The sequence below is a fragment of the Heterocephalus glaber genome, unplaced genomic scaffold, assembly GCF_053883595.1.
Source record: "Heterocephalus glaber isolate CG9 unplaced genomic scaffold, H.glaber_assembly_v1.0 deba00001442, whole genome shotgun sequence".
Taxonomy (NCBI): Eukaryota; Metazoa; Chordata; class Mammalia; order Rodentia; family Bathyergidae; genus Heterocephalus; species Heterocephalus glaber.
In genome coordinates this window covers 20,177,611-20,189,930 of record NW_028258296.1, presented here as the reverse complement: position 1 = coordinate 20,189,930, position 12,320 = coordinate 20,177,611, and the positions used below count along the sequence as shown (strand labels likewise).

General features: G+C 39.1%; 1 protein-coding gene across 3 annotated transcripts in view; it reads left to right on the top strand.

Annotated features, from left to right (window-relative positions):
- Lpar3 (lysophosphatidic acid receptor 3) overlaps nt 1-11,543 on the top strand; it is a 79,230-nt gene extending 67,687 nt beyond the window's left edge. For 2 of the 3 annotated variants that reach the window (XM_004841361.4, XM_087213005.1), the window contains exon 3: nt 4,956-11,543. In XM_004841361.4, the coding sequence (XP_004841418.1) occupies nt 4,956-5,284 (329 nt within the window). In that variant the 3' untranslated portion in view covers nt 5,285-11,543. The remainder of the gene's footprint in view (nt 1-4,955) is intronic. The other variant, XM_013071065.3, reaches the window with a different exon arrangement.
- The last annotated feature ends 777 nt before the right edge of the window (nt 11,544-12,320 follow it).

Below are 12,320 nucleotides of genomic sequence, written 5' to 3'. Positions count from 1 at the left end.
CCTTCTTCCGGGTCCTGCCTCCTAATAGCTCTTCTAGCTATGAACTGTCAGTGGATTGATGACATTAAGTTAGTACCCTTACGATCCAGTCACCTCTCTAGGCTCCACCCCTGAACATTGCTGCATTAGGGATCAAGCCCTCAGCACATGTTTTTGGAGGACACTCTGTATTTAAACTGTAAGCCCTATTAACGGTGGTATATAACTCATACTGCTCTAGAGGCTTGACAGAGTTTATTAATTATGTAATGTGGATACCTGAGGGCATTCCGACTTAATTCTCTTGGTGAACTCCTGGCTTAAAAAAGGCTTAGAGTGTCTAATTTATGCAATAAATACAAACTCCTGAGTATTGCACACCAAGTTCTGGATTTAGCCCATGTTCTGTTCTTGGATTTCATCTTACTTCCTCAATCACCTACCTGGTTAAAACCATCCTGAGCTACTTGGAATTCCCCAAATACATCATGCTGGTTTGTCTTTTTTTTTTTTTTAACCTTTTCACAGTAATTCTTGACCTTCACCAACCAGCTTATCTGAGTGTCACTTCAACCGAGCCCTTCTTTGAGTCATCAGGCCCAGTGTCCATTCCTGTAGCACCTGAGGGCCAGGACAGTATACTGTTTATATAGAGGGTGCTACAGCTAGTGCAGAGCCTGGCCTTGTGTGAGTTCTTGATAAACTTCAGTTCCAGTCACCTGGCTCATGTCCTCTGCTACTGAGTGTGGGGCTCCTTTCATATATCTAAGGATATAAACAGGTGTAGTGCACAGCCTATGTGCTCAGGGAGCTTATAATAAGCCTTGGACATAGTACCTAGGTACGGTATTAAGCACTGCCTCCAGTATCAGACAGTGCTCAAGAGCTTTCATGGAGAAGTTGGGCCTGGTTTCAAATTGTAATTCTTTTATTTGTTCACTTATAGACCCAGAAAACAAACTGTCCAGTCACTCTAAACTTCAAGTACATCATATATTGGTCTAGCACAATAATGAGAGGAGTAACCTTGCAGGGCCATGAGCTTTAAATGGGACATATGTATAAATGCCTGACCCAGAGCTCTCAGAAAATGATAGCATGAAATGGAGCAGATAATGTGCCCAGTGCCACACAAATGTTGCAGGTGGAAAGTGCCACAGGAGTGGAGAGGAGAAATAATCAGTAAGGGTTACAGAGATGGGTGAGATCCTGTGGAGGAGGTAGAATATGAAGTAAGCTTAGAAAGAAAAGCAGAACTTAGATTAGGGGACAGGCAGGCATTTCTGGCAGGATGAAGCAAAGATAGATCCCTAGAAGACTGTGTGTGCCTTGCCTATAGACCAGTTTTGCAGCTAGGGTTTGCATTGATTTATGTATATGTTCTCCAACATTTTTCCAAACCCAAGATTAATGTATGGATCTCTAGACATAGTTGTTTTCTCATTTTAAAGCATTCAGTCTGGCCTTGCTTTTCCATGCCTTTTTGCTAAGTCCATATGGAGTCTGTAGTTTTGCTGCTGGAGTCAGCTCAATGGAACCATTTTTGGGTCAGCACAGGGAAATGGGTTACAAAACTAGCTGTGAATCATATCACCTATGAAATCTTTTAGTCCAACAGATTTCCATATCCTACCCAAGAGATTCTGGTATTGGGTCTGATGCAGGACTAGAGTCTGCATTATTAAAAGGCTCCCTTGGTAGATCACTTGGCCAGCCATCTTAGGGAACTAGTAGCAGCTTAGGGAATCCATCCTGATAGTTTTGAGCGATACCATCTTATAATCATGCCTGACAAGCAAATAAAAATAAATTTTTTTTTGATACCGGGGATTGAACTTGGGTCCTTGTGCTTGTGCAGCAGGTGGCGAAACCACTAAGCTAAATCCCCGGCCCAAATCAAAATTTTTGTTTGAATTTTGTGGGGAGTTGAAAATCATAGTTTCACAGAACTTAGCAATTTTCTACACAGCAAACAATACAGAAGACACAATATTTACCTTTCCTGTAGGGAAAATCTCTTCCCTTGACATACCTCAAGATGGGCCAGGTAAAGGAAATATCCTGGTTAAGGGAGACTCTCTACCCGCTGAATAATGTGTTTCTTTCTTAAATACTTCCATTTAGTCTAAGTCTTAAATCCAAATTTTCACTCTTTGTGCTTTCCCATTTGTTCTGAGTGATATCCTGGAGTGGCCCAAGATTTTGCTCCTCTCTCCATGATAACCTTTTGGGTTTTGAGAGACAGTTAAAATATCACATGTTTCCTTAGTCTTTTCTCCTCTGGGAGAAACATACCCACAGGTTCCCAGGTAGACACCTCTGGACTCCTATTTGATAATGCCTGATTATTTTTTTAAGTTATCTGGACCTGTCATGACCTCTTCTTTGAACATAGTTGGTGCTCTGCAGTGATAGTCTGGTCCTTTAGGTTAAACACTCCAAGAACATTACTTTTAGATTTTTTCTTCTAGAATTTATTAGGCATTGGTATGGCTCTGACTGATCTCTCTCTGCCCTCCACCCCTTTAAGAATTAGTACATTTGCCCATTTGTATGTTTCTGTATCTCCCACATTTTCTAAGAATTCTCCAAGATTACTGATACCCAGGGCCAAGTCCATTCCTGACATTTTCTTCTCTTTGGGGGGCCTCTTATCTAGCAGCTGACATATAGTAAAAACCTCTAAAGAATGAACAGTTAGATGGACTGTGCCTCCATTCTGAGATGTGTTTGGTTAAAGTTTAGCCTCTGGATGGAGGAGTCTTACAATGGCCATGTTTCCCTGCATCACTGCCTACCAGGAAGTGTGCTCAGAAGGTAACATCTCCGAAGCACCTGTTCCCTAGTGTAGTAGCCTGGTGTGTCTGAGCTCTTCCGGCAATGAAGACTTGCCTTTTATTATTCACTGGAAACAACACAAAGATAAAATCGGCAGATTTTTATTTTATTCTCTTTTTACCTCACAGCCAGCCTCTCTTCCTCTCTTCTCTCCCTTCTCTGGCTAGACAATCTTTCTGTTAGAAAGCCAAAGTATTTCTTAGTTGTGATATATGTAGCTTCAGTCAGATATGACATAGTCCCAAGGGAACCTTAAAATCCAGACGTATCCTCTGATCACTCACTCACTGTAAGATGCTTTCTGGCCTACTGTGGAGTAGCCTGATACAGGGACAGGAGCTCAGGCTCTGGTACCAGGATGCCTGGGTTCAAATCCTGGCTCTCACACTTATCCACTGTGTGCCTTTGAACATACCCCCTAACATTTCTGTGCCTCAGGCTTTAAAAAAAGGATAATATTAATGCCTATTTCCAAGGTTTGCTATGAGGATTAAATGAGTTAATAATATAAAATTCTTAGAACAGTTTCTGACATACAATTATGGCTCAGTAAGAATGAAGACTCAGGTAGGTGGAGTAATTTGCCTAACATGGGAAACTCATAAGATGAGGGGCTGAGCATACCTGTCTGACCCCAAAGGTCATGGTGCTTCCCTGCCTTATGTTGCCTGTATGTAGTTCTTGATTTGTCTTGCTTAGTATTATATCTCTCAGAAGGAAGATAACACAAGACGAATAATGTCCAGAATTAATTCTAACTAGTGAGAGCTAGGTTGTATAGACTTCCTTGTTTATTCTTTGTTAAAATGTTAGCATTTTAGCACCCTGCATACACATAGCACCACCTCATACACTGCTTAGTACAAAGCCTGGTACACGGCAAGCTTGAGAAGAATGATTGAATGGATCATATGCAAGTGTATTTTGAGATGATAAGGATATTGGAAGAAAGCAACCACATTGAACTGAGGCTGTTCACACAGTGGCCAAGGGCACAGCCATGGGTAAAGACTGCCTGCCTTTAAAATTAGATGTTCCTTAAGGATTATTTGATTATAAGTTAGGTTATGTAACTTTTCTGGTGCCTCAGTTTCCTGAAGATAATAATATACCACCAATCACATAGTATGGTCCTATGAGATAATCAAAGAAAACATTTACACCATTGTCTAGCTCATAGTAAGCATGCTGTAAAGGCTAGCTGAGATTATTATAACTAAATTGCAAAATATTGAACCTGTGTCGCATATTTTAGGAGAAAAATATTAGGAAGTTTAGAGGTAAGGTACATGTGATCCAAAGGCTGGAGACTTGGAAGAGACTACTGCTCATATTCAGTTGTAGAATATTCAGTCTAGAAACCACATTTCTAACTGTCTCATCATGAAAGATTTATTTCTGACAGACATCTAAATCTAGAGCAGATGATTAAGCAAATGGCCTGTGAATATGTCAGAAGGGATACAGTGCTTAGGAAGCATCGATGTGAACTTATGAAGAGTAAAATTTTTGAGCAAGTGACTCAGTGAAAACACTGGGGCGGTGATGATGAACCTTTCCGAGCTTTCGGTGGTAACAGCTGGCTGCAGCACGCGTGCCATAGGTTCACCACCACTGTGCTAGGAGGATGCCCTGCAGGTCATGGTTACTTGTCTCTTCCAAAGCCCATGTGGGGTTTAATTTGAGGTGTGAATTAGTCATTGCTACATTTTCAAGAAAGCATTTAAGAAAGCCTGATTTAGAGAACAGAAGAATAAAAGGTTAAGTGTGTGAGCCCTGGAGTCAGAAGGGCCTCACATTTCCCCTTGATACAGGGCCTCAGTTTCCCCATCAGTCAGATAGAGAGATAAGAATCGTGGCAGTCTCCAGTTGTGGTTCAGAGACCTTCAGAGATGGTGTACGAATAATGTTGTGTAAGTACAAGCCCCTCAGTAATAACAATCCCAGATAAGAAAGCAAAGTAGCACGTGGTGGATAGACAAGGAGGTTCCCAAGGAGTTGTCTCTGGAAAGCTCAAGTTTTAAATGTTCAGATGCAGCCTGGGAGTTTGCTTTGCAGTTGACAAAATAAATCTGTGGGAGCAGCCTGTATAGCAGCCTGAAGTCTGAGCATGTGTTGCCTCCTCTTCTTCTCCCCAGGCGCATTTGTAGTGTGCTGGACCCCAGGGCTGGTGGTCCTGCTCCTGGATGGCTTGAACTGCACTCAGTGCGGTGTACAGCACGTGAAGCCCTGGTTCCTGCTGCTGGCGTTGCTCAACTCCGTCATGAACCCCATCATCTACTCGTACAAGGATGAGGACATGTACAGCACCATGAAGAAGATGATCTGCTGCTTCTGGCAAGAGAACCACCCGGAGAGGCGCCCCTCCCGCATCCCCTCCACGGTCCTCAGCAGGAGTGACACGGGCAGCCAGTACATGGAAGACAGTATTAGCCAAGGCACCGTCGGCAACAAAAGCAGCTCCTAAACTTCAGACTCTGCTCCGCCCACCCAGGCCTCTCTGGGAACCAGAGTTGTTAAGAATGTTTACCTGTCTCTGTGAAGTCCAAGACAGTGTTACTTGAGGTCTACATTAATCACTGCGAGATACAGAACAATTTTTTTCTTTGATGTCATAGTTGAAAAGCATGGGCAGTAAAGAGAAGACACAGTGCATTTAGCGAGCATAAGCAGACACTCAGGAGACAGCGCCGATTCCGGTCCTGTGAACTGTTCAGAGGATCCGCCAGCTGGCTGGGGCTGGGCTCCATCCTGCAGCCATTCTCTTTGTATTTTAAAAGATGTCGTTAAGAGGCTTAGGCCACAATAAATAATAAATGATGTTACTTGAGCCACCTAATGTAACTGCTAGGAAAACCTATGTAGTTTTTTCTGCATGCATTTAAGACTTTCAGAAGTGCTTCAGCAATGGTATATTTTTTCCTCAACGAAACCATGGCCAGTAGCTAGTTGTTAATAGAAATTTAAGAACAACAGGTCAATAAACTTGATTTTTTTTTTTTAACCCAAAGGCCTTGGTGTGGTCCTGTACTCATGCATGCATGTGTACCTGCATGGCTACTTATGCAATTTAACTTTGTATTGAAAAATTCCTAGGACAGTGTTGGTGAAGTAAATTTACCGGTTTCCTAGACTTTCTGACCTAGGATGGTTGCTGTAGAAGTGACCTTTTGTGCTGTAAATGAAAATAGAAAGTTCACTTAAAGTCAGACAGTTTTAAAAAAAAAATTTTTTTTCTGCTATTAGGAATTGAACTCAGGACTTTGTGCTTGCCAGACAGGTGTGGCAACACTGAGCTACATCCCCAGCCCTAAATCAGACAGTTTTTATAGCAGAGAAAAAGATTATGTTGAGCAAATGGAAAGGGTTCCACGCAGGATCAAATCTGATGGCCAGAATCCTTACTTGTAGTTTCCTTCATATGCTGGTGGCTTGTTAGATTTGATATGTGGACTAATTCCACATCTCGTATTTTTCCCAACGTTATCAGCATATTTAGGGCCTTATCTTATTTGTGGACTACATTTTGACCCAGGTCCTATTTTGAGTTGTTCTCCTTCAAAGACCTAAGTAGGCAACATGAAAGGTAAATCAGTAAAACAGAAAAAAAAAGTTTTGTACACATAGGCTACCTACCAAAGTTTTCTAAGTCATTTAGAGTATATTCTGATTTAAAATATAAATAACTTCAAGGCAGATAATATAGTATTTATGTAGTTTGCAAAAGAAGTTTACATTTTTTAGCTATTGTGATGTAACATTTATGTGCAAGAACTACTTGTAATAAAAGAATTTGAGAAGTCATGCTTTTAGATATTATAGCCTAAAATAAAGAGTATTATGATTTCAAAGTGTAGACTTCATAAGCTCTGTGTAGTAAGTGGTCTATCTGAAGCTTATATCAAAGCTACCTATAAAATAAAATTTAAGACAGATCTGTTCTGTCTTGTTGAGGCACATTATTGCTTTGTGTATTTTCTAAGTAAACATATCGTTTGTGATAACTATGCACCATTTATATTGCAGAAGAAAACTCAAATTTGCCATGAAGAACATACTTTTGATGTTTTATGTAAGCATTTTGAATCTACAGCTGGCCAAAGGGTGGAGAATTGAAATTGAATTCCAGTCCCTGAATAGCTACTGAGGGATCCTTAAAGGTTTTATTTTGAGGAAAACCATTTTTAGTATCCTGCAGCAGAGTGTCATATTTGCAGTGGTGTCTGGAGGGGATCCAAAGTGTGGAAATGCAGGGTAGAAATATATAGTTTTTGTTTTTATGCACACACATATCTCAGCAATGATACAAGAATAGAGAAGTCATGAATATCTGGAAATGATGGGTACCAGGGGTCACAGAGCTCACCAAGACCACTCAGCAACATCAGCCTGCCCATATTAGAGAAATAAAGCAAAGAAATAACATCTGTGCAGATTCCAAGGTCTCGGGTTTATCTGCAAGTCATGATAGTGATGACAGTGAATATTTCATCAGGATCTTGTCCCATACTCCCTTGCCAGACAAGATTTCGTGCTCTTAGATTTACAGCACTGGGCAAGCTGTTGTGATTAATCCCTATTGAGAGAAGTTAGTCCTTTATTAAGACTGCTTACTTGGGAGGAAATAATTTGTTGAAATTTCTTGGTGGGGTTTTTTTGCATTTGAGTAGTAGACCTGAGGCTAGCTGATAGCTTTTAGAAGTCCTGGGCTTGGATATGATTATGAAAATATCCTGCCCACATTTGTGCAATTCCAAATACAAGCAAACTCAAAGCTTTTATGGTTCAGTTAAATATAAGCCTCCAACAAAGTTCTAATTGCCCTCATAATCAGCCTTTTCATGCTTTTTACAAAGACTAGAGATTAAAACATATCACTTTCCGTGCCCTGGATTCCCTAGCACTCTGAACACATGCTCAGTCCATGCTGGGATGGCCTGGGATGATGGACCCAGTGGGAGGATGATATCAGCATCAGTTGTGGCAGTAGGTATGACTCAATACCTGGGGATGTCCCCCCACGTAGACTACAGGGGTTGCGATGCTCTGTGTTTGTAGATCAGTTTTCCTGAGGTTAAAAGTATTTAGTGCTTATTAGCTCATTAATACTCTAATTATTTTGGTGGGAAAGGTAAGATTATTTGGCCCTCTTTTTTCAATTGACTAAACTGGCATAATGCAGTTAAGCCCTGGGAAGATGCCCATGAAGGTGACTTAGTGATAAACTGAAAACCTATCAGAGCCTGGGCTAAAATTGACCATAGCATCTGCCTACAGGATGATGCATGGTACTGTGTACTAAAAAGAATTAATAACACACAAAAATAGATCTAACTTCTGAGATGCTTACCACAGAATTACATCCCTTTTGCAGATCACTAACTGTGGTGTTAAATTGGAACGTCCCCTGGGGCTCTTTCCAATTTTATATATTGTCTTTTAGGTATAGAGTTGGGGTTAGAATCACCTAAAGACATGAAGCATTTTTAAAGTAAGGGAAGCTGCATTTTGTGTGAAAGATGGTGCCCTGAATACATTACATAATTTAAAATACTCGCAATTTAAGACTAGTTATCACAGAGGAATAAATATTAGGTGGGATGCTGTCACTGTGGGTTTTGGCCCCATTGCTATATTTATTTTTACATCATTTTCTCCAGTGCTTTTTTGAGTGTGCTGTCTTAAATTAACAGATGGAATACTATTGATTACAGTTGTTAGGGGTTCAGAGTGTTTTATCACTTCTCACTTCTGAGCTAAAGGTTTACAGTGCAAACAATAGCACAATGGTTATCAACTCACATGTAGAAGTTGCAGTGCACATCAGTAAAAGTGTGGGTCACACAATACCATGTAATGCAGCACCTCTGTGTGACAATCCGTGAACACAATTTACAATTCACTGGGCCAGCCAGTTTGGAATTTGCAGCTCTTGGCAGCTTTTTAGAGGGTTATAATTTTATACTGCAAAACTTTATAATATCTTTCTACCTGAGTAATTTTAACTTTTCATAGTTGAGGTTTCCATAAATGCATCTCTACTGTATTTGTTACTGAGTTTAGAGCTTGTGACTTGAGCATTAGTAAGGTATACTGAATTAAAAGGGAAAGGAGCTGTCTGCCACAAGCCCATGTTAAGTCTTTGTGCATACTAGAAAGTGGTGCCCCTTCCTCAAGACACTGTTGCTGCTTTCAAAAAATAATCGAATACACTAATTTTGTTAGAACTTTACTGCTGTCTGGCCAGAAAACTGTGCTACTGCGTATGCCTGCCCACAGTATGATGGGCACGTGTCGAGTTGGGTAGTTCACACTCACACAGATGCATATGGCAACCATGCCTCAGAAAGCACTGGATAGAAATTAAGAATATCTGAGTTCTGATTTCTGTTCTGCTGCAAACTGTGTATGGAACTCTAGATAAGATTGCTGACACAAATGAGAGGTTTAAATTAAATGACCTGTAAGGACCTTTGAACTCCAAAATTCCAATTTTATGCATCATCTCCCAGATCTAATCCTAGAAAGAGCCCTAACTCTTTTGATTCTTTACTCCTTTCACTTCTTGCATAGAGATTTCAAAGAAAAGGAGAAAAGCAAATGTGTTTTGATTTATTGCAGTGATTCTCAAGTTTTAGGGTGCATAAGAATCACCTGGGGAGATCATCTAAAACTCTGTTTCAGGCAGGTAGGAAATACATAATCATAAATCCATCATGAATACAGGGGAGAAAAGATTTCTAAAATAAAATTGTCATGCCAGTCATCCATATGGAGAAACTGAGACACTTGGTAATCTGCTTATGTTTGCCAAAAGTGAACCTAATTTGAAATGTGTGAGCTTATTTCATCAAGGCAGATAAACCTCTTATTTATTTTATATTTAATTTGACTAATGTCTTTTGAACATTTGCTAGGAGTGGAGGAACCCACCAACCCCCTAAAATAGCTCCACCTTTTAAAATTAACAAAACCATAAATAAAACAAATACACAAATCAAGGGAACTGAAAGTAAAAGATATGACTGAAAATATTAGGGATGGACATTTATGTCCTATGGCAGCCACCCTCAAGTTATCACACTGGTGATACTGGTGGTATTTTTCATCTGGCCTCAAAAATACCAGTTCTTGGAGTTTGGGGCAGGTTTTTAGAGGATTGCAATTTTATGCAGCAAAACTTTATAATTTTTTTAAATCACCACTTTCAATCTTCCATAGTTGAATTCTCATCGATATAAAATTCTGCGAGACTCGGGGGGTCAGGCAATGAAATCATAAATGGGCTACTTGTTTTGGATTAAAAACACTTTGCAATGTATGGGTTGAGGATCTGGTGCTGATACCCTTCATTAGATTTGCTTGCTTTGTTTTGCTTAGATGAATGCCTGGCCACAGGTTTATATAAATTTAGGAGCTGGGGCATATCAGTCAGTGTTCAGTCAGAAAAACAGAAATCACTTTGGATATTGGAAGCAGGAAGATATTTAAAATAGTCAATTAGGTGTTTATAAAAGAGGTGGAAAAACTGAAGGCAGGAAATGGAAGGGAATCCAATAATTAGCTCTCAGGTATGCAGCTAAGTGTTTTCTGTTTGTTTGTTTTTGTTTTGTTTTTTGGTACTGGAGGATCAAACTCAGGACCTTGTGCTTGCAAGTAAGTTTTAAGAAATCATTGCTGCACAGGTCAGAAACTTCCAGAATCTGCCTCCAGAGGCAGGAGATTTCTGGAAGTCTCCAACTTTGCTGCTAGAGTAAGAATATGGAGGCGGCTTCCCTTCTACCTTCTTACTCCCTCATATTTGTCCAGTGCTGGCAGAATGTAAACAGGAATATTTACTGATTTATATTCTGGGAAATAGTGTGGAGGGTGCCGAAGAGATCAGCATCAGAACCAACTGCCAACAGACAAGGCAACACACATGGGAAGAAAAGCAGGAAGAGGAGAGGGATTCCTGGGTTCTAGAATTTTCTTCTTTTTAAAATACCAGTTCCAATAGTTTTTCTTAACTGAAGAAAGAAAATATAACTAGATCTATAATAAGGGATGAAAATTATCTAGAGAATAATGCTAGTACATATAAGAGTTGTATATTATAGTAATGGGATTTCCTGAAGGCTGAAGAAAAAGAATGTAAGAACACAATTCACTTATCATTATAGATTATTACAGATTAATTATCCAAATCTATAAAATCAAAGTTGAGATTAGAATGTATGCTGGTCACGGTTGATATATAACCTTGGCAAATATGACATAATTTTTCCTTCAGATCCCCAGATTTTGAAAGAGTAATGAATGAGAAAAAGTAGGTGTAAAATTCAGACAGGCAAAGTCATCAAAAGTTAGACTTCAATGTTGCAATGCTCCTATACAGTGCAATTGAAAAATCTTTTTCAGAGAGGAACAGTAATAGATTTAAGTTTCAGAGTTTATGGTTTGCTTGGGGAGAAAATAACACAGTTTCTTATTTTTATAGAAACGAAGGCCAAGTTAATGCATTTGTGAGGAACTTGTAATGCAGGGATTATCTCAATTTTACACGTGAGGAAACTGTAGATCACAAGATTGAATGAATATTTATGATACATAGTCACTAACTCAAGGATCAAAGTTAGCTAAATTCTTTAGATTTTCTCTATTTTTTAAAAAAGGTAGTTTTCTAAGAACTACATATAACTTCAGATTTCAAAAAAGCAATGTTTATGAATAATAGATTTGTCATTTTAGTAATTAAGAATGTGCTCTTTGAGTAATTCAGTTTATGAAAATATATGTTAAAGAAATGATTTTAGGGCCGGGGATTTACCTCAGTGGTTTTGCCGCCTGCTGCGCAAGCTCAAGGACCGGAGTTTGATCCCCGGCCCCCCCTCCACCAAAAAAAAAAAAAAAAAAAAAAAAAAAGATTTTAAACTAGGAAAAGACTTTGTACAAAAAGGTAATTAAAACAACATTATTTGCTGGGTGTGGTGGCACATGCCTGTAATCCCAGCACTTGGGAGGCTGAGCTAGGAGAATGGCCAGGGTTTGAAGCCAAGCTAAACTGCATATGAAGACCCTGTCTCAAAAAACAAACAACAAAAAAAAAGATAAAATAAAACAACATGATTTGTAGCATTTGCAAGCTTTAAGCAATTTAAATATTCAAACACATAAATGTAAAACATTATAGTCAAGATAGTCAAGCATATAAACTCTAAAACCATCTTAGCTCTTTCACATACTAGTTGGATGACTTTGGGCAACTTCTGTGACTTAGCTCCTTTATAAAATGGGGATAGTAATTATATCTATCTCATAGGGTTATAGAGATTAAAGAAATTATATGGGAAGCATTTAGAACAGTGTAAGACATTGTGTATGTGTAGTGATTGTTATAAGTATAAATAACCTACTAGTATTGAAAAATTTTTAATATAGAATTTACTGATTAATTTGAATTTAGTATTAGGAGATGTGTCTAAAGAATAACTTCAAGGGCTATTGAACTCCTACAAAAATGG